Below are 22,294 nucleotides of genomic sequence, written 5' to 3'. Positions count from 1 at the left end.
TGTACGCGGAGAGCAGCAACAGTGGAGAGTGTGGGAAGACAATGAGCATGTTGCCTTCCTGACACCATACCCAAACACTCCAGGAAAAACTGTTGTGGTGCCACGCAAACATCTGTCCAGTGACATCTTTAAATTGGATGAAGCTGACTACAAAGCCCTGATCTTAGCCACTTATAAAGTTGCCCGACTTCTAAAAGAGGGAATGAGAGCTCGAGGTGTTGCACTGATCTTTGAGGGCCTTGAGATTGACTATGCTCATGCCAAGCTAATCCCTCTGTTACCTTCACCAGATGGCACTAAGCCTTCTGAGCTGCAACCAGAATGCTTCCAAAGCTACCCTGGATATGTGACATCATTGGATGGCCCAGCTGCTGATCCAGAGTCCCTCAAAAAGATCCACTCAAAAATCACCCAGTGCAGGCCTCCTCATTCATGGCAAGACCCTCAGTCTCACTCCACACTGGCCATCAAGAGCCAGTGGTATCGCAACCTGTTCCAGATTCAAAACACTCTCTTCCACAGCACAGTGGAATATTTCCACACTTCCTGCCAGTACTCCTACGCTTTAACCCCTCTCACCACAGACACCATCTCTTCACCAATGGGCTTGGGATCTGACTCAGAACCAGTTTCTGTAAACCTGCTGGGCCAGAGCATCTACCTGGCTGACTCAATGCAATTTGTTCTTGAATACTTCCTTCGCTTCCAAGACAACCTGCCAGGGACGTACTACATATCCCCCAGCTTTAGAGGGGAAGATCCTGATGCCACACACTTGAACCAGTTCTACCACGTGGAGTGTGAACTTTTGGGTGACATGGACAATGCCATTTCCATAGCAGAGGGATACTTGGCTCATCTCACTAAGTCCATGTTGAAGAAACACTCTGATATGATCCTCAACACTGCCGGGACCCTTGCACATGTCAAAGCCATGCTGAGTAAGCTGGATGAAAAATCCCCACTCCCAAGAGTCCCTCTAGACCAGGCAATTCCCATGATGCCATCTGCTGACTGCTCCGAGTGGGTACAAGATGGCCAGCCTCAGTTTGGCAGAAAGCTTACACGCAAAGGAGAGCGTGTCTTGATAGAGAAATATGGTGGCGCTGTTTGGCTGACTGAGATGGACCATCTAGGAGTTCCCTTCTACCAGGCCTATGTGGAGGGAACTGGACGGTGCAAAGCCAAAGCTGCTGACCTTCTCCTGGGGCTGGGTGAGACTTTGGGTCTCGGTGAACGTCATTCCACCCCTGAGATGGTACTGGAGGCCCTCAGGCACCATGCAGTGCCAGAGCAGTCCTACAAATGGTACACTAACATGCGTCAAGTGAAACCACTCCTCACCAGTGGATGGGGCATGGGGACGGAGCGCTACTTGTGTTGGCTGCTTCAGCATGATGACATCAGAGATATACATATCATTCCCAGGATGAAAGGAATGAAGTACATGCCCTGATAAAAAGCACACCAGATCTTTGGGTCCTTGGATGTGATATATGTGAAACAATACAAGTGAGGTTTTTGGAAGTACTTTGTAGAACAAACTAGAGATTTAATCACAAATCACAATTGCCACAAAGCAGAAATGACTAAAATAATAATTTTGTTTCTCTTATCTTATCTGTGTTTTCTTATCTATTTTCAAATGCCTATATGGGACTTGTGGTTAATGGCTGCTTTTGTCAAATACTACTGACCAAATTAAATACAAATGCAAATTGTCTATAGCTTTACAACAGAGAAAAATGTTTGGTATGCTTTGATGAATGTGCAGTTCCTGCTATAATTATATCAGATGCAAGGCTAGGGTGTGAATTCTAAAAAAAAATTGTTTTGATATTAATCCTAATCAATGATTATGTATTTGTATTTGTGTGCTGTGTTGGTAGTACTGTAATGAAATCATCAATAAAAATCAATCAATTAATCTATGTTTTGTCATTGCTGTTTGGAGCCAATTTGAACTAAATGTTTCTAGAATAGGTAACTTTGTAAAAACGTTTTTTAGAACACAACAGTATGCTAAATGTACGCTAAAATGTGACTAAAAGTTTCAAAATCTTTCTCATAAACAATTATGCAGAGTAGTAGACACACTCGTAGAACTGAACTCTCTCTAAGTCTTTAGTTGTTTAAAGGTCACAGGTATATTGGCAGGGCTCCTATTAAGGCTCTGATGTCTGCAGTCCTTATGTAGGTCTACTTCTAACTTTGGTAATTAAAGCCTAATCTGCAGTAACTCAGTAATTCTCTTCTCTGCTTCTCATCTTAGTTGTCAGATTCAGATTCATCTACCAACCCTTATAGACCTGCTTCAGGTTAGATAGATCAGTCTATTGAGTCTCTTAATTCTGCTGTTTTAGACAGCCGGGGGACTTCATTTGACACACTGAGCCCCTCTCTCCTCTCTCTTTCCCTCTCTGTGCATCAAGGTCCCAGAAATGAAAATTGACTGTAATGTTTACAATGAAAACAAAATCTAGTGTTTTTATAAAACCCAGACTTGTAGCACCTTCATGCAGTTTTAATGCAAGCCTGCTTCCTCCATTTTGGTTTGAGATCATAATTCCAACGGAATATTTGTATCTGAAAAGCTCTCCTCTCCTCTAGCCCCTGGCCACTTTGGGCTTTTGAAGAATCCACTTGGCACAACCTGCTGGTGCTTCAGAGGAAATGCACTTTAAAAAGATGTTTCTTGGAAGACTTTGTAAATTCAGTTTGTCGTTACAACTTCAGTTAAAGCATAAACTACCTTTAAAGAAGCACCTTAAAATATAGTAGCTCCAATAAGTTTTGATGTGTGATTTACAATCAATCCATTTTTTTTAATGTTCACAATGTCTTCTTTCCTATTAAGAGCACATTCAATAATGTGTGGATCTTTTTTATTCAGGTCAAGGTAAACTTTATTATCCACAAGCAGGAAATTCATGTGGTCAGCATTACACGCTCCATCCATCCATACAGCCTACTGCATAACATTAACAACATACAAAACATTAAAGGAAAGAAAAACAAGGACAAGACAGACAAAGCAGTAAGAACATTAAAGAAACATGACAAGCATGTATGCATAAATAAAATAGTTGAGTGTTGATATTTACAGTAGCCTATGGTCATAGTTTAAAATGCCTACGAGTTTTTAAGAGTATTGTTGTGCAGTCTAATAACTGTAGGAACAATAGATTTGCTGTACCCTGTAGTCCTAATTTACCTTTGCAAGAGTCTGCCTAAATTACGGTTGTAGTGTACAAAAAAAGCTGCTTTAACTGTTTTAAGGCCAACATTTCTGAATGTGTTCGTTTTATCTGCCAGTTTCATTTCCAGGTTGTACTTTAAGAGCAGCGTCGCTTTTCCCTCTAGCGTTCGGAGCTTGCATTAGCCATTAGCCATTAGCCTGTCTAAGCGCCGAGTCATGGCGGCACAGACCCGTGCTCTGGTGTCCTGTAAGTGGCTGGCAGATGCTGTCAGAAATAACCTCGTCGGGCCCAAGCTTCGCATCCTCGATGCTTCATGGTACCTCCCGAAAACGAAGCGGGACCCGAGAGCTGAATTTTTGCAGAAGCACATCCCGGGCTCCTCGTTCTTTGACCTAGACGACTGCTGTGACAAGACCTCTGCGTTTGATCACATGCTGCCAACTTCCAGCCACTTCTCCCGGTATGTAGGAGATCTGGGCATCGGGAACGACACGCACGTAGTTGTGTATGACACTAGCGACTTTGGGTCGTTCTGCGCGCCCCGGGTGTGGTGGATGTTCCGGCTGTTCGGACACAGTTTGGTGTCGGTGCTGGACGGGGGCATGAGGAACTGGCTGGCGGACGGCTATCCGGTGACAGCGGACTACTCCAGGCCCGAGTCTACAGGGTTCACGGCGACTCTAAATCAGTCGTGGGTGAAGAGCTACGAAGACGTGCTGGAGAACATCGGGACCAAGCAGGTCCAGGTTGTGGATGCCAGGTCCGCAGGAAGGTTCAGGGGAACTGAGCCAGAGCCCAGAGACGGTGAGAAAAGATTTATAAAACGTTTTCAGTGGGCAGTATTTTTTTTAAAGTGCACGCTTAGAAAGTTGCGTGATACTAATATATTTCTATTCTGCAGGTTTTAGCAATGCATTATTTCTGGTTACAAATTGAGTTTATTAAGCCATACATGATGTTTCTAATATGTTATGAATATAATTTGGGATTATTGTTGACATGTTATGGTCTTGTGATGAATCAAAAACTTATTAATGCAGTAACAGTTCCATCAAGCACAATGTTAAGCTGGAAGTAGTTTACTAGAAGTTTGACCAACAAAACAAAATCTTTACTCAAGGTCCACTTGTTAGATTTTTTTCCCAGGGCTTTCTGCCACATATCATGGTCTTCATCAGCAGATGGAGTGTTGATGGATACAATTGAACCATTTCCATCACAACAAACCAAACTCTATCTGAAGGCCATGAAATGTGGCTGAAAGCTCCAGAAGAATAAAGGTTAAGGGAACCTTAAGGGATGTTTTTATTTTTACTTTTTTGAATTGTCATTATTTCCCTAAAAACGTTACACTGTTTCTCCATCTGTCTCATTGCCGCAGACACGCTGCCAGGCCATTTCCCCGGTGCGATCAACATGCCGTTCAGTTCGTTCTTGGATGCTTCTGGAAAGGAGCTGGGAACTGAGGTTCTGTCCATACTGTTCAGAGAGGCCGGGGTAGACCTGAAGCAACCACTCTGGGCTTCCTGTGGGTCCGGTGTCACAGCGTGCCACGTTGTTCTGGCCGCTCACCTGCTCGGACACCCTGGGGTCTGTGTTTATGACGGCTCCTGGTCGGAATGGTTCAAGAGGGCATCTGCAGAGCTTATCATCACAGAGGGAGAGGAAAAGAAGGTGTAAATGAAAGCCGAAAGGCAGTGGACTATTACTACAAGCAAGGATGTGATGCTGCTTTCACAAGAAAAAATGTGTGCGTTTGCTGCCAACAAGTGATATATCAACACTATAGAACTAACCTCATAGTGTACTCTCTACTTATACTGAGGAGGTAGTACATGCTGCATAAGGCTGCGTACAGTGAGCTTATTATGAAAATGAATCACTAACAGTTGCAAGTTTTAACAGTTGTCAGAAAATTGTATTGAAAATCTCCTTTACTTATGCAGATTATCTGACTTTTCTAAGACAAATTGCGTATTTTAGAAAGCTTTACAATATCCTGAAATTACATGCGGGCTTTGTTTGTCACTTTTGTGTCTCATCATGTTTGAAATCGTCCTGTGATGTGATTCTTTTCCATTGAGATAGGGGACGTTTGATTCTTGGAAGAAGGGCACTTAGGAGGAGGTCATGTGAATATAGATGAATTATTTTGTTATAATAAATGGCGACGTCCTTGTTTTGTCATGCTACATATGGGTTCACTGTCATATTTTTGTATCCCTTTAAAATCTGCCTAGCTCATGACATGGCTGAAAAACTCCTTTACTCAGTACCCAGCAAAGTAAATATTTAGCTTTGTTGGAAGGCCATGGAAGACAGAAGGGCAAATGTGGATTTTAGTCTTTATCCCTCACAATCCATGGGATTATAGGAAACCATTTTCTTTTTCTTCCAGTTTTATGCTTATTTTGATGTCCAAATATGTTGCTATTGTTTTCCCACATTAAAACATTTTAATCATTGCCAAGTTACTGAAATGTAACTCGGTGTGAATACCAAAAATACATTTTAAAAATGAAGCATGATTTTAGGCCCACAAAAAGACTGCAGCTTTCAAACAGATTTATAAAAAAAAAAATAAAAAAAATTGGAATGCTGACGCAAAGAAAATCAAAACCAGTTCAGTCTGGTTCCTGCTTGATTTGAGGTGTCTGGCAATATGCCCGATTTGTTTTTGAACAAAGTTAATGGATTTTAGCTTTTGTCGTACCCCGGTGGTGCTATGTGCAACTGTACAATGAACAGAAACAGTTTAACTCATATGCAACCAGAAATTTGTACTAATGTGAAAACATTTTTTAAAGGGGTCCCATTTTGAGAGTGGCTCACGATTGCTGTGAAAGGTGTGGACTTATTCCGACCTGCATTAATGTCTTTTGTTACAGACAATTTGGCATTTGTTATCTTTAAACTGTTAAACATTGCAAATAATGAGTTATCATAATCCTGGTTTATAATTTCAGCTGTTGCAATGTTCCATCACGGTGAAAAGAAAGAAGAGAAGAACAAAAGAGCATTACTGTTGGGCAAAATGAAACGAACAACTCTTTTTGAACAAGCTTCTGGAGCTGTGCACTTTGCCCACTGTATCTGCAGAGGTATGTATTGCTTAAATAAATCAAACTTTACTCTCTGTTATAGACAGCAAATTCAGTAATCATATATTAACATTAAAATAATAAAAGCACTGAACCCAAATTTGTGGTGTTTACTTCAACCCATTCACTCCAGCAGAAACTTAGCAAAATAAAACTACTGAATGGTGGAAGTGCATAAGGGCTGCAGATACATGGCAAGGTGGTTGGCACACAGTCTGCTGCAGTATTATTTTGACTGATCATTTTTGCATTCTATATCATACATAACTTAAGGTGAGACATTTCTGAAGCCAGCTGTTGTATTCATGACAACGGCAACATTTGAAAGTGGCTTTTTTTTTGGTGCATATTTTTCCATGTAGCTCTCAGTCTCTGCCAAAGTATGGCTGCAGCCTGGAGCCCTCCTGACTGGTGCCGACCCCAAGCTTCTACTTTTCAAAATAAAAGCTTGCGTCTGGTCAGCTATGTCTTTGTACTTTGGGGTTTTAGATGATTTTTATTTTATTTATTTATTACACACAGGCCTGAATTACACACACATGCTCAGGACCTACACATGCACTAATGGAGAGATGTCAGAGTGGGGGGGCTGCCCATGGAAAGGCGCCCCGAGCAGTTGGGGGTTGGGTGCCTTGCTCAAGAGCACCTTGGCAGTTTAAGGAGGTGAACTGGCACCTCTCCAGCTACCAGTCCACCACCATACTTTGATCCGTACGGGGACTTGAACCAGCAACCTCCGGTTCCCAACCCAACTCCCTATGCTACTACCACCCCCCAACTTTGAACTAAATAGTACCGCAATTATGCAAATGAATACAATTATTTTTTCAGCAGATGTCGTAACTACCTGGTTAACCTCACCTTATCTAAATTTGAGATTATATCAGATCCCCTTGTTTTGATAACATTTTTTTTATTGTAGCCTACTCTTAGGTCTCATATTGTAAGCATATAATTGCAAATGTGTATTATTTTAAGTATTAAGTGGGTGGCTTCATTGTTGAGCTAAACTTTTTTCACTTGGCATGTGTTTTTATGTTATGCTTTTCCTATTAAGAATTTGCAAATAAGGCAGTAATAAAAGAAATTTTACATCTTGCCCAAGTGCAAACCAGTACAGAAGGCACCAAATAATTGTTGGGGAGTGTCATGCCTCTTTTCCCAATCATTTGGGAGAGTCATAGACAAATGTATTGCTGGCAAATGGAGGGTCAAGTCTACTTTGACTATAGATCCCAAAACTCCTCTGGTAGACCCTTAAATAAAAAACGAACAGTCCCTTACTATAATTTTACATACCAAATATTTGTTTTGTATGCATAGTATATTCTAAATATTGAGTACAGCCCCTTCCATTTTGAAACAAATAAGAAACAGGGAATTAAAGGAGATTCATTAAGGGGGCTTGATTCAAAATGACTGAATCATCCAAAGGCCTGGACTACCCAAAATGAATGCCACAACAAAGATGGCCGCCAGTCTCTGACGTGTGTCACTCGAATGTCCCGAAAACTGCCTGAAGGTCCTAACGAAATAAACAAATTGGGGTCCTTTCTTGCGAGAGGCTAGCTGTCGAAACGGTGTTACGAGTCACATTGTTTTACACAAGTGTGGTAAATTAACAAAAATAACACCAATATATGTCTATTAGATTGTTTTGGGGATGTTGATAAAATCGAAGTTCCCTTTGGTTTGGTCATTTACGCCCTAACTATCCCAGTAGTTTGGTTTTATAACGTCGAAGGGTGTGTTTCTTTTCGCTCGCCGTCAACACAGCAGTAGCGTTAGCAAAGCAACCAAGCTAACGTTCTCAAACCCACGTAACGGCAATTCTGCTATTTAGCTAGCCAAACAAAATAAGAGGTAAGTTCAGTTGAAAGTACGCCGTGTATCGTTCGTTAGTGTTGTAGATGTATTTTTTTTTCCTGTTTATGAGATTACAGTGGCTAAATGTAACGTTACCTTGTAATTTCTCAGTCTTATAAACCAATAAATCAATGTCGATGATATCTTGTAAATGGCCAACATGTAGCGTTGACGTCTTCTGCAATGTTCAGGAGAAACCATTTGGGCTACGTTACAAGTCTGTGGGTAGTAATTGAATAATTAATCAGTTTTGGGTTGTTTTTCCCGCAGGGAGGCGTTGATGAGCAGTAATGTCTGGCATCGCTCTTAGCAGACTGTCCCAGGAGCGCAAAGCCTGGAGGAAAGACCATCCATTTGTAAGCAGCAGCCCCCTGATCCCTACTCAGTATCACCTCTTTGCCCCGCCTCTGTCATTTCATAGGTTCATTTCCAAACGTGCATTACAGCTACTGACACAAAGCACAGCACAGTTAAGTTAACAAGCGCTCAGTTATGTTCTGTGTCTGTTGTTAACCACACAGGGTTTTGTTGCTGTGCCCACGAAGAATCCCGATGGGACCATGAATCTGATGAACTGGGAGTGTGCCATTCCTGGGAAGAAAGGAGTACGTTAGCTACAGTTGCATATCAAAGTGGACTCCAGAATGACCAGCAGCCTTTAATACGTTTAGAATACTTTAGCAAGTTGTACATACATTTGTGTATGTAGTCTGCTTTCTATGTTTCTATATGTTATATATTATATTATTTTGGCCAATAGCCAGGCCTACTCACCTGTCCACTGTGTTAATGAGGAACTCTGTGACAAATATGATGTACCTGCACACACACACACACACACACACATACACACTATGCACTTTACTATCATTTTAAACATATATTGCAGTATTGGGCATACCACCATTTGTCACTTGATCTTGTTTTTATAGTTTGTCTTTTTCTATATTTTGCTTTCCTTTTTATTTGCCTTTATTCTCTTATTTACTTCAATTAGATTTTGGTAATGAACTTTCATTACTATTTACTCATTTACTTGTACTTTTGTGTTACATAACGCTAAAGAGCTACTAAACGTTTTCCATTGTCTCAGGCACAAAGACAGTCACAAACTATTCTATGATCAAGACATTGCAATACATGAAGCTCATTTTATCTTTTTAACCTTGCACTAGAAAAACGTTTTGGAAATAAAAGGAGCATTATCTGAATTGTATAGTTTAAAAGACGCTTCCAAGTCCTTCCTCCAAAACAAAAATTGCTTCAGTCAGCATACAGAGAAAGGCAAAAGACAAGGGGACTTTCATGGAACTATGCCAATGTTTCTAAGGTTATTCTTAAATCTTGTCTTTTGATAAGTCATTTGCAGTTGTTTCATATTGTTTTGCATTTACTTAAGCAGTTATTTTCATATCCTTTCATTAGACCTTGTGGGAGGGAGGACTGTACAAACTCAGAATGCTTTTCAAAGATGACTACCCTTCCTCACCACCCAAATGTAAGTACCCCTCTACACCTGGCACATAGTTTGAGTCTATGTTAAAGGTTAGAAATTGACATGCAGCTGTATATTCAAAATAAAAGAGAGGCTCAGGAAATAGGAGTTTTTAGCAACAAAGTCAGTATACCGGGTTTAGTCGGTACACCGCCTTGTGTGAACGATGAACCCTGAGCTGAAGATGACACTTTTTGCACACTTTTCGATTGCTAAACGGCAGTGGGCACAACTGGAGCCACACGTGCAAAACTCTAAGCAGAGTCTACCAGCAGGAGCTCATGTGAACCGAACTGAAGTTTGTTTTCATTGTTTGAACAGTTTTCCAATCCCATGCCTTTAACCACAGGTTGCAGAACACTGTGGATTTACAGCACTTTGTTCAGATGTTAACACACTGCTGTCACAACTTTTAACCACACACTCAAAATAGAGTATAGTTTAGTCTGGCGACTATCAAAAAATGCTGATTGCTATTTCAGCTGAAAGACTAACCAGGTGTCTTGTTTCAGACTTGCTAGTGTGTGTGTGTGTGTGTGTGTGTGTGTGTGTGTGTGTGTGTGTGTGTGTGTGTGTGTGTGTGTGTGTGTGTGTGTGTGTGTGTGTGTGTTGTGTGGTGTACACACACCAGTTTTGACTTTTTGCACAAGTGGCTTAAACAAAACCTGTAAATATACAGTATATATTTTGTGATGATGCAAAAGGAATTTCCTTATATGAAGTCTTTGAAAGCTATTTAAAAAAACAAAAAACTCTAGAAAAAAAGTTTTTTAGGCCAGCTGAAATGTTACTAGACATGTATATTACTTATTGGTGTCAAGAAGTCTATCCCACAATTCCCTGGGTTGTTGGTGCTTTCGATTTAAAAAAATACTTTTTTTTTTTATTAACAGTATTTTCCATACTCAAATCACATAGAACGTAGAGCTGGGCATTATATTGACATTATAGCAATATAGTGATATGAGAGTAGATATTGTCTTAGATTTTGGATATCGTAATGTGACATAAGTGTTGTCTTGTCCTGGTTTTAAAGGCTGCATTACAGTAAAGTGATGTCGTTTTCTGAACTTACCAGACGGTTCTTTGCCTTTACCCACTTAGTCATTATATCCACATTACTGATGAAGATTTACCAAAAATCTCATTGTGTAAATATTGTGTGAAAGCACTAGTAGTCAACACTACAATATCATTGCGGTATTGATATCGAGGTATTTGGTCAAATATTTTGATTTTTGATTTTCTCCATAGCGTATATAATACCTTGTATGGTAGAGTTAAATTCTGCTGCTGATTACATCCGAGTGTGATGGTGCAGAGCTCCTTATCCATTTCTAAACGACAGATTTACTGCGCTACATTTCTAGTAAAATATTCTCGTTCCAATTACTAAAGTGTAGGATATTCAGGTCGATTGTTGAACAGAGACATTATTTGATCAGTGTTGAGTTGGCGGATAGATGTGAGGAAGAACCGTTTTGTTGCGGGGGGGGGGACTGACAGAACTTTCACAGATCCTTTTGTGTTTTAGAGACATTGACTTCAGACAATAACGGGGTTTGTTTCTACAATGACTATTATACTGTGTAATTAAAATTTTCAGTTGTCCCATGTTAGTCTCTCGTCAAGCTTTAAAATTTTCACTTTCTTTTCACTCAGGCAAGTTTGAGCCACCAATATTCCACCCAAATGTCTACCCATCTGGCACAGTGTGTCTGTCCATCTTGGAGGAGGACAAAGACTGGAGGCCTGCCATCACCATCAAACAGGTTGGAACACTACCCAGTCTCTCTTATACTCAACATTAGAGGTGTGACGAGATCTCTCGAGGTCTTGATATACATCTGGCTTGAAGAGGAGTCTGGCTTGGACCTCTAAATTAGCATAGAAGGTTACGCTAGTGAAGACTATTTTTCCAATCATATTTCTTAATTGAATTGAGTGAAGAAATAAATCCACGGCTATTGAGGTTTCAAATACACCAACAGACCATCTGCACTCTGACTGGAGGATTGTTGACTGTGTTTTCAGATCCTGTTGGGTATCCAGGAGCTGCTGAATGAGCCCAACATTCAAGATCCAGCACAAGCAGAGGCGTACACAATTTACTGGTAAGCTTTGATGAGGGAATAAAGTCGCCGAAATATGACAACGGACATTCAAAACTTCAGTCAAACACTTCCAGTAAAAGACTTAAATGTTAAAAAACAAAACAAAAAACAGCATAATGGCATTCGGTATTGCCCTAAAAAGGTCATGACACAAAAGATGAGAGAAATGTTTCTTGTTATCTTGGAAATGGAAACTCTATACAAGTTTGCCTCGTACATTACCATGATTTAAAATGTCTTTATCTCTCTGTGTTTCAGTCAGAACAGGATGGACTATGAGAAGCGGGTAAGGGCACAGGCCAAGAAGTTTGCCCCCACATAGAGAGGAGAGCGGGCCTCTTTCCCGCCTGAGCAGCCTGGACTGCTGGAGGTTACAAACAGGAGGCAGGCAGCACCTGATGGACCACTCCAATAAGAATCCAGTTTTGAGTATTACTATTACACAAGTGACAAGAGAGTTTGTTACTTCTTGTTTTTTGTTTTTCAAACAACAAAACGTTCAATAAGATCATAATTTTACCCTCAAGAAATATTCATGCATTTTTAATGCATAGCTGTTGATCCTAGAACTCTGCTGTCAACACAACCTTTGCTATTTGTAACTCTTGCATAAGTTATATCTCCAGTTTTGTCGTGGGTGCTGCCAAGCTCACTCATGCCTCCCATTCATAATAATTTATCAACAGAGCTGGAGATAAGAAGTCCAAAGCACTCTGTGGAGTTCATTCGGTTGTGGCAGAGGAAGAGATTTAGTTTATTCTTACACTTCCAGTTTCTTTTGTTTTTTATCAAACCCCAGAAGTATTCTAGATAGTGTTTCCTAATCTGGGACAAAGCAGTCAGACACACAAAAAACAAAATAGAATAAAAAAAAATATATATATATAAGTTAGGTTCTGCTTATCTGTTCCTAAACAACTACACATTGGCTCTCTTTCTGGGCTAGACGTGGGCCACGTTTTCTACACCACTCTGATCGCCAACAGCTGTTTGCTGTTGTTGTTCCCCCCCCCCTCACTACACACACATTGCTCTCAACCCAGTTGTATGTTGTTGTTGTTTTTTTAAGACACACTGAATGTTCTTTTGCATTTTGATTCGTATGTTTTTATTGACCGCCACCTCATGTAAGAAGTAAACATGCCTGTCTGTTTCCGTGCAGCATTCTGACAGACACAGGCAGAGGGGAGCAAAGTCTCGGGGAGGAAAGCAGGTGCAGTAAGGATATGGATATGAATATGAATGAATATGAATTGTGTAAAAAAAAATTAAATACACCCCCCTCAAATATTTGGAATCAAGAATTGTTAACAACCAGAATCGATAAGCAGAATAAGCATCAGAATAGTCCAAACAAGCTAACTCGCTGTTCTCAGGATCCCTTGTTTTTGTTCCTGTCACATATCCCTCACAGTGCAGTTCCCAATGAGGCATCAAAAGAATACTGTCAAGTCGCCAACTTCAGGTAAAAGACAATCCCGGCACTTTTCATATTGGTTGTAAGCGAAACCGCGTCAGAGAAGGGAAACGTTACAGGAGATAAATGGGGCACGTGAGCCGGGGCTCTGCTTTTAAAGAATGCAGCGTGGCTGAGATAAGCGCTCAGTGTGTTCACACCCGGGCAAAGAGATGTTTCACATTACTTTAATCCCGTGAGTTTGATTGCAGAATCATATTGGGATCATTTGTGTTTACTCACTTTACTCGTGACGGCGTAGAGCTGTAGAGCTTACCAGGTAGTCCAACTTTCTTGCTTACTTTTCCCCAAGAACACTTCTTTTTTGTGCGTTCTCTGTACAAATAATGAGGTACTATAGAGCTCTGGGTGCCAGCAGACCGCTGCAGTTTGTTCCTTCATTTCTGGTTCATCAATGTCAGGACATCTGGAGGATCTAAACACTGATAGGTTTTCGCGACACAGCGCCATACAGATGTCTCGCGCCAGTTTTAGTATTACAGGTCGCAGGTTTGCGTCTTTGCATTGACTTTGTGTGTAATCGTGTCGCCGAATTCTGGCGAGAAGGCCTGGGTGGGAACACGCTATGGGTGTTCTGATTTTCTGAATCCAACTGGGAGTGAAACTATTTGACAGTTACATTTACAGTGTTGAACTTCATGCACATTCAACACCAGTTTGTCATTTGCTTCCCACACCGCTACAGTATGAGAGAGAGGAGAAGTTGCATTGTAAAAAAAACTTTTGCTGTGTGTGTGTGTCAGACATAGCATATCATCACTTTTGATTATTTTCTCCCACAACGCTCACAAAATGAATACAAACCTGTATAAATCATGACGCTATAATTTGTTCAAGTCGATCTGGCAAACAGAAGCTGATGGATCCTCATTGGAATGGCCTCTCAACCAGCAAGGAAGACACGTGAAAGGGCACTTGAGAGTATGCGAAGGCCTGAGACTTTTTTTTGCCTCTAAATATACGAGTGCATGTACATAATATAAATAATGACAAATTGTGGAAGTTATGTTTTATATTGTTTTAGCCAGTTGACATTTGTGTGTGGTATTATAACAAAGAACACAATAAATGGCATACAATTGTGAAATAAAGTTGAATAAAAGAAATGTTTTTGGGGTTCTCTTTTCCTGTGAATTTCTTTTTAACATAACTGGAGTTTCTATGGATAAAAGTCCAGAGTCTGAATTATGGGCGAGTCTGGGGCTTATTTGTTTAGAAGTTTGGAGGCAATCTGGAAAACTAATTAAATGAATTAAATAAAATGCAACGAATGATATAAGAAGTATATCTGCATGCAGTGGCCAAGAATGTGTGCGTTTGCATTTCAATTTTCACTGCTAGGGTATTAAAAGAAGCCCTTTTTTCTTTACCTCGGTGACTGCGTTTAAAGAGATTTAACGGGGATTTCATCCTGCACCTTATTTTACAAACCATTCTTCTTCTAGTTGCTCCTGGTTTTTGTGCTCTTTATCAAAACAAGACGCTCTGAATAGAAAATAACATTTGTGCAAAATAAATGCGTGCTATCTGTGCACACACGTATTTTAAGGCATAACAAGGGTGTTAGTTTGAACATTTATCTTAAAATGTCAGTTTTTGTCTTTCTTGACCAGAAGTGAAACTTAATTGTGGGTTTCTTGCATGACATTCTTAAGAAATGTAACACCTTTTCTTTTGTCTCACCTCTCCTGCTGTGTATTATCTCAGTATGACCTCAGTTGGCCAAAAAGGCACAAAACAGAGAAGTGAGAACATTGTTTTGTTTCTCTTTTTTTTACCGTTGCGTGTTAATGTGTGGTTGTTAGGTATGATTTCCTCTGAATGTGCTGTGCTGTAGGTGAGGGCAGTCGAATGCCCTCAGGTGCCGTCCCTGTCGCTGCCTCAGCACGTTGATCCTGGATCAGCCTTTCTGTGCAGCTCTCACAGCCTGGGCCGCTGTCTTCGCACCAACATATTTCCAGGTCTCTAGATTAAAGTCCAGTCTTTTTTGAGTATGTTTAATTCTATAAAAGGTCTCCTTGCGTGTGCAAACTAACCTGGGTTTGAGTGGAGCACAGTACGTCTTCAGCTGTCCAAAGTTTCTGTGATATTAATATCTGTATATATAAATCTGACAGTTTTTTTTTTTTAAACTGTTTGTATAGCACATTTCAGCAACAGGGCAATTCAAAGTGCTTTACACGAAATCAGTTAAACAGATAAAACACAAGTACAACAGTTAAAAATCATAAGCACTTAAAAACTAATAAAACACATGAATAGCATTAAAAACAAAAAGACATTAGACACATAAACAAGATAAAAGTTACAGTGCAGCATAAAAATTTAAAGAAATGAGCAGTCATTTAAAGAAGGCAGCATCAAAAAGGAAGGTCTCAGCCTTGATTTAAAAGAACTGAGAGTAGCAGCGGATCTGCAGGTTTCTGGGAGTTTTGTTCCAGATTAGGAGCATAGAACTGAAAGCTGCTTCACCCTGTTTAGTTTCTGACTCTGGGGACAGAAAGTAGACCTGTCCCAGATGACCTGAGAGTCTGGGGGGGTCATAGTGTAGTAGCAGATCAGAATGTATTTGGACCTAAACCGTTAAGGGATTTATAAACTAGCAGAGTACTTTGAATCAATTCTTTGAGACACAGGACCCAGTGTAAAGACTTCAGAACTGGAGTGATGTGATCCAGTCTCTTGGTCTTAGTGAGGACTCGAGCGCAGCGTTCTGAATCAGCTGCAGCTGTCTGATTTTTTAGGGAGACCTGTTAAAAGACCCCGTTACAGTAGTCAAGTCTACTGAAGATGAAAGCATGGACCAGTTTTTCCAGTTATGAAGTACTCATGTATACATCATCGATACGTTGTAAGGTTAACGTGACATTAACATTATTTTAAAGGCAAAAGCCACATGGACAACATTGATAGCAAATCCTGAGAAGAGCAAACACAAACTGTCTTGTCCTGCTAAATTATTCAGCTGTGAATGTTGCCATGTGCACTGTATGTGACACGCAAACTTAATAATCACTCGCCTTCTTTGTATGCCATGGGTGGTGGTTTCATAGGTGTAATTTACAGGGGCGATGGGGGATTACCCCCAATAATCAAAACTGACCAGTGCAACCCCCTCAAATATCTAATAATAATTTCCTTAACATAAATAAATACATTTGCACCAAAACTGGATGCAGAATAGGCAAAATTTCTTGCAGAAATGCAGAAAATTAAGTGTTTCAAAATTTCAAGTATCTTAAAAAGTGAAGCTCTCAACACCCCCTCCACCCCCCAATGTAGAACCCAAAGTTTCAATACACTAAGAGGTTTTGTTGATAGACTTACTTGATCTGGTATGACCAGTGCAGTAGATTATGGTGGATAATATTAGCAAGCTTTAGACAGATTTAGCTTTAGATGACGATCTACTTGTGCAGATGTTACGCTACACTTTTTTAATAGATCAAAATAGCTCATAATCATGATCTCAGATGCAGTAGTCCTCCTGAGGATGAAATGTAACAGTAACGTTTCATCTAACACTATCATCAGTTCAAAAATAATAATAATAATAATGTTCAATACTTTGCTTTATGACCTGCAAAACATTGACCTCCCCGTCAGCCTCAGCAGACTTTGTGTTCAATTCGAATTAGCAAACGTGCTAACATGTCAACCTTAGATGGCAGAGACACGGTAAATATTATACCTGCTGAACATTAGCATGTTAGCTTTGACATATTGAGCATGTGAGCATGATGACGATAGCATTTAGCTCAAGGTATGTGTACCTAAGTGCAGCCTCATAGATGGCAGTAAATTCTTACTAAGTTCTGTTTAATTTTTCCCTCTTTTTCTTCACGTTCCCATCTTTAATTGAACCCACCGAACCCTGTGTCTCTGGGTCCTCCTTTAACATGGTCAGCCAACTTCCGCCAGCCACCCTCCAACTGGCTGGCCTCCTGACCCCCATCTCTGGTACGGCCACAAGACAGATGGAATGGGTTGGTACTCCCTCTCTACTCCTATTCCTCCATCTCTCTCTCAATTACACTATCATTAATTGTTCCGGTCCATCTGTTCTGATGTACTTTTTGTAAATATTTTTCTATTTGTGACTTGCGTTTCTGTGGGTAGAGAGAAACATCGTGAACCAGAAGCTTGACAAGACACTGACGGAAATGAAAAAAAAAAGCACCGCATAATTAGGTCTTGCTCACCAACCCTGAGACCACACTTTCACACTTTTTTGGGGGGGATTTGCAACCTTACATGTTGTTGGTCTGTTGCTTAACAATAAAACAAACAAGAAGAGGAATTATGTTAGAGATAAATACCACTAAAAAGATTATTTGTTAGACTTTTTCTTCTCCTTTTACCTCAAGATGTGATGATCAATGAGAGACGACTGTATAAAACGTAGGGAATATAAAACACACACAAGTCCCTACTCAAACTAAAACTTAGGGAGCTAAACCGCTGAACGTTAGCAGCAGCAGCTGAAAGGGTTACACATATCTCTGTGATGTGTAAAGGCAACAGAATGGAGGGGGTTTAACAAAAACCACTGAAACTTGCTTTCCGTCACAAACTGCTGGCTCTTCCACCAAGCCAGAACCATGTATCTGTAGAAGTAATCTGATCTGTCCTTTACTACACAGAGAAAGGAGGTTGAGGGGACTGTTTGAAGTTGCACAGGATTCAACAATGCACCATAAACTGACAAAAGCACTCAGCACCGATAGCACTGACAGACCGTTAGCCACTTGACGCTAGCTAATGTTAGGTGGAGTCAGTTTAAAGCAGCTCTCACATTCAATTCAATTTCACTTAGTATTAGTAGTATTAAATCACAACAAGAGTTATCTCAAGACACACTACAGATAGAGTAGGTCTAGTCCACACTCTATAATTTACAAAGACCCAACCATTCCACCAGAAAGCGAGCATATAATACAACAATGGCAAGGAAAAACTTCCTTTAAGGCAAAAACCTCGGACAGAACCAGGCTCTTGGTGGACGGACACCTGCCACTGTTGAGACACTGAGACACTGAAACAGTTAAACTGTTATTCAGGCAATGCTCTATATTAGGAAACCAAAATGTGAACTATTTTCACTCTGGCATAGAAACCAATTATATAGTTAGCTTAGTATGTTTTAGTCCGATATATATAGGTTATCTTATTTTAGGTACATGGTATGAGTTCTACATGGCTTTGCTAGCCTCAATTTAGCAAAGAACGTGTGTGGGTGTGTGTTTATGATATTAAACACACATACCGTACGTAGGATTATTCTGAACATTTAGCATTTAGAAATTATACGTTGTAATTTGTCCAGCTCAATAGTTGCAAAACAAGAATTCCAACTTTCCTGTCACCCTCATGATACTTTGTGCTAATTACCGAAGATTAGCATGCTAACATGCTAAACTTAAACGGCGAACACAGTAAACATTAAACCCGATGAACATGGGCATGCTAGCATTGTCATTGTGAGCCTGTTAGCACTTAGCTCAAGGCTAATCACAACAACAGCCTCTCATCTTTTTCAGTCAACTCTGGCCTCTGTTTACAGGAATCGTGCAGACTTTGTTGTAAAAAAAATGTAACAGTTGCATCAAGTTTTTTTTATAGACTTAAAGTGTTTTTCAGTATGAGTGTGCCCTCCCTTGTTTTTCACCTCTCCCCCCTGTCTCTGTGGTCTGTTGATGAAGACACAAACATGACTATGGCCGGCTTAGCAGCACCCCGCCTCAGGCGCGGCGGACTTTGACCTTTTGGTGAGAGATACATACGCTCTTCCTTCTCTTGCACACTTCAGCCCCCCCCCCCCCCCCCCCCCCCCCCCCCCCCCCCCTGCCCTTGTCTCTCCTGTTACCGCTGCTAGCTGATGCTGACACCTAAGTATATATTGTGTTGCAACAGTTTTGTGTATATGTGCTTTGTGGTTGAAGGCCTATGCACAGAGTGGATGAGTGTTGCACAATGGCCCTTCATTGAACTTTAAGTATGAGATGAACACTTGAAGATACTAGAAGATTGGTTCTGTTTGCCGTGCCAGACTTACTGCAGTCACACTTTGGCATTTGCGTAAGGGTGAAAATATACTCCTACAAACGTTTCTCTGTTTTGCCATAACTTTTTCTTCCCTCTCCATCTGCAACATGACCTTTTTTCATATTTAGTTTGATTGTCATTCATTTGCGTGAAGTTCTTTTTGTGGATCAAATTCTCCAAGCACCACGCCTGAGTCTTACATCACATTTGTATTGCATCACGGAGGCCCTGACAGGATAACCAAAGCACATTGTTGATAATCAGTGACTGTGTCAATATTTTTGGGGGTGGAATGCGGGCTGAACTTTATGTTTGACTTTTTTTTAATTTTCTTTTTAAATCAAGATCTCAAGGATATTATTAATATTTGGTTGTTACCCTGCCCTTGACGTGGAAAAATAATGCGTTTGATTAGTTGTCTATTCAATCGATGTAGATACTAATCAATCAGATGTTCCACTAAAGCAGTAATATCCTTATGTGTCCTAATGTATTACACACTAAGAGCGACAATAACAATAACAATAATTCTTACATCTCCCAAATCACACACTTTTCGTGGAATTAGCATTTGCAAAAAATTGTGGGAAACATAAATGGGGAATTATGTTTACCGAGCTGTTTATTACCACTGAGTGTACATAAGAGCACACACAAGGCATGTTTTTTGTGTGTTCGATCTTCTCTTTTACAACAACACTAGCAAGAAAAAGGGCAAACAAAATATTTTAAAAACCCTGTAATATGTTTTTCACAAATATCTTGATTTATATTTGCAAATAATACGTTGTTGCGGGGGTGTGGGATTATTTAGCAATGGACTTACAAACTAACAATTAGAAGAAATCTCTTGAGTCCTGTGGCTACAGAAATGAAATTGTGACCTTTGTGTGAAGAGCAGGAGGCTGCTTTAACTTTTAACCTCATGGTCTCTTTCCCTCTACAGAAGCACATGAGGAGTGATATGTGTATATGTGTCTGCAGCGGTTGTGGCTGTAACAGCAGCGGTTTTGACGCTGTGCAATTTTTTTTTTTTTGTGCACCGTTGGTATTTTAAATAACCCCCATCGGTTCCAAATCTGGTAGCTTTAGCCGCTGTAATCCTCTGAATCTTCAGTTTTTTGATGAGTTTCACTGACATAAACCACTTCATACGACAATGCACAAGTTTCCCTTTGTACAACCCACTTTACGTTGAGATTGAAACAGGATGTGGTGTGCTTTGTATTTCTTGTTTTAGTTCAATTAGTATCCTAGCGGCGTCCAGGTAGCTGCTGCTGTTGCTGTCGCTCTGCTCTACGGTCATCCCCCCCCCCCCCCCCCCCCCCCCCCTCCTACACCGCCCCCTCACCCCTTAACCCCCACCTGTTCTCTCACCATCACACACAGCTTCACACAGGCTTCCTGTAAGCCCCAGACACGGCTGTGGTTACAAGTGGAAAATGTCACTGGGCACTCAAAGAAGAGAGGGGCGAGAGTGAGGAGCAGAGGAATGAGCTACAGAGAGAGAGAGAGAGAGAGAGAGAGAGAGAGAGAGAGAGAGAGAGAAAGAAAGACAGAGTTGCACAAGTGAGTGAGATAGTGATGTGCGAGTAGAAGAGACAGAGGGACAGAAAGAGACAGAAGAAAAGGGACATCTTTTAAACTCGTCCGTCCAGCAGAGGAGATGTGTTTCCTCTCAGAGACCCCCCGCCACCCTAACTGACTGAGGCTCATGAGGTACTGTGTCACTTCCTATACACTGATGCTATTCAAAGATAATACAAGAATAATGTTTTAACAACTTGAGTCAATGGATTGTTCTACTTTCAATTTTGTCCAGTATTGCTACTGTTCAATTGCATCATATATGATCATCAAAATGACATCATATGTCATGTTCCTGATCTGCCGTTATTAATTAGGAACAAGTGGTTTTGTTTCTCCTTTACATCATGTCATAATATCAATCACGGTGACTCATCTGCACTTTCCATAAAGTTACTCACAATCCTGCTCAGTTCAGGCTTTGACGGAACAGCAACGACCGATGAGTTAGACTGGTTAATGAATACTAGACTAGACTAGAAAATAAATAAATAAAATAAAAATTATAAAATGCTTTTTTTTGTAGTCATATATTCATAATATATAGCACATGGGCAGAAATGCCTTAGTTTATAACATGAAGTACTACTAAGCATGACACTTGCTACTCATCAATATGGCCGGTATAAAGTTCTTACTGTAACACAGTGATATAATATATATAATAATTAAATATACTGTCTGTAGTGCACAGCACAGGTGCCATTAGTCTCAGTCCAGTTTCACTTAGAACTGGTAGTTTCCGCCTTCTCAGGATGAGTGTGGAGCTACTATTGTTTTTACACTCTCAAAACAATACAGCACTCTGCTGAAGATGATTAATCGGTGCAGTTTCAGAACTGAGTTTCTCTCCATTAAAAAAAAACAAAAACAATTTCATACAGACGTTGAAACTTGTTCGGTTACTTGGTTGCTGTTTTTAATCCGCCCAGTTGCTATGGGGTCGTAACCACCAAAATGTGTCATCTTTAAACACAAATTCCCATGTTTTACTTAGATGTACTGTAAGCGCTGCATACAACCCTTTTGGTTTTTTAATTCTCGAGAACATTTTTCTGCCCAAATGTGTTCATGTATTTAATGGGGGGGGGAGGGGGGGAATCAATACAATCCCATTTTGCAGAAATAAAATTGAAGTGAGATAAACGAATAGAGAAATGTATATTTTTTTAGGTTGAACCGATGTTGACAAAGTTTTCTTTTTGGGAAAAATTTGAAGTTGAAAAAAAACGTTAAAAAAAATAGCAAAATATCGCAGAATATTGCAATATCATCGTATTAATATTAATTATTTTAATTATTATTAATTATTATTACTTATTAATTATTATTGTTGTTATAATTTTTATTTTGTTGTCTTTATGCTGTCTTTTTTATCTATTTTTTGTTTCTTTTTTCTTGCTAAAACT

The 22,294-nt window shown here is 40.1% G+C and overlaps 4 protein-coding genes and 1 long non-coding RNA gene across 6 annotated transcripts in view; 4 read left to right on the top strand and 1 right to left on the bottom strand.

Moving 5' to 3' along the window:
• LOC116703795 (uncharacterized) overlaps positions 1 to 1,573 on the top strand; it is a 16,527-nt gene extending 14,954 nt beyond the window's left edge. The window contains 1 exon segment of the mRNA XM_032538767.1: positions 1 to 1,573. This exon segment is cut by the window's left edge and continues 1,435 nt beyond it. Within this exon segment, the coding sequence (XP_032394658.1) occupies positions 1 to 1,456 (1,456 nt within the window). The 3' untranslated portion in view covers positions 1,457 to 1,573.
• A 1,797-nt stretch (positions 1,574 to 3,370) lies between these two features.
• On the top strand, positions 3,371 to 5,392 carry mpst (mercaptopyruvate sulfurtransferase). The gene is made up of 2 exons (XM_032538763.1): positions 3,371 to 4,004; positions 4,582 to 5,392. The coding sequence occupies exons 1-2, from the start codon at positions 3,416 to 3,418 to the stop codon at positions 4,878 to 4,880; spliced, it is 888 nt and encodes a 295-aa protein (XP_032394654.1). The 5' UTR covers positions 3,371 to 3,415; the 3' UTR covers positions 4,881 to 5,392.
• A 2,444-nt stretch (positions 5,393 to 7,836) lies between these two features.
• Positions 7,837 to 12,255, top strand: LOC116703794 (SUMO-conjugating enzyme UBC9). 2 transcript variants are annotated; one of them, XM_032538764.1, is made up of 7 exons: positions 7,837 to 8,164; positions 8,438 to 8,523; positions 8,689 to 8,772; positions 9,593 to 9,665; positions 11,325 to 11,434; positions 11,697 to 11,776; positions 12,035 to 12,255. In XM_032538764.1, the coding sequence occupies exons 2-7, from the start codon at positions 8,458 to 8,460 to the stop codon at positions 12,096 to 12,098; spliced, it is 477 nt and encodes a 158-aa protein (XP_032394655.1). In that variant the 5' UTR covers positions 7,837 to 8,164; positions 8,438 to 8,457; the 3' UTR covers positions 12,099 to 12,255. The 2 variants fall into 2 exon arrangements, with proteins under 2 accessions (XP_032394655.1, XP_032394657.1); XM_032538766.1 differs by having other exon boundaries at positions 7,848 to 7,914.
• Positions 12,256 to 12,514: 259 nt separating this feature from the next.
• LOC116703797 (uncharacterized) overlaps positions 12,515 to 22,294 on the bottom strand; it is a 17,737-nt gene continuing 7,957 nt past the window's right edge. Inside the window, exons 3-4 of the long non-coding RNA XR_004335507.1 lie at positions 19,406 to 19,410; positions 12,515 to 12,596 (exon numbers count right to left, since the gene is read on the bottom strand). This is a non-coding gene — a long non-coding RNA (uncharacterized LOC116703797). The remainder of the gene's footprint in view (positions 12,597 to 19,405; positions 19,411 to 22,294) is intronic.
• il2rb (interleukin 2 receptor, beta) overlaps positions 20,692 to 22,294 on the top strand; it is an 8,770-nt gene continuing 7,167 nt past the window's right edge. The window contains exon 1 of the mRNA XM_032538760.1: positions 20,692 to 21,017. Coding sequence (XP_032394651.1) covers positions 21,013 to 21,017 — 5 coding nt within the window. The 5' untranslated portion in view covers positions 20,692 to 21,012. The remainder of the gene's footprint in view (positions 21,018 to 22,294) is intronic.

Source organism: Etheostoma spectabile, chromosome 15, assembly GCF_008692095.1.
Source record: "Etheostoma spectabile isolate EspeVRDwgs_2016 chromosome 15, UIUC_Espe_1.0, whole genome shotgun sequence".
NCBI lineage: Eukaryota > Metazoa > Chordata > Actinopteri > Perciformes > Percidae > Etheostoma > Etheostoma spectabile.
This window is presented reverse-complemented; position numbering and strand designations above follow the sequence as displayed.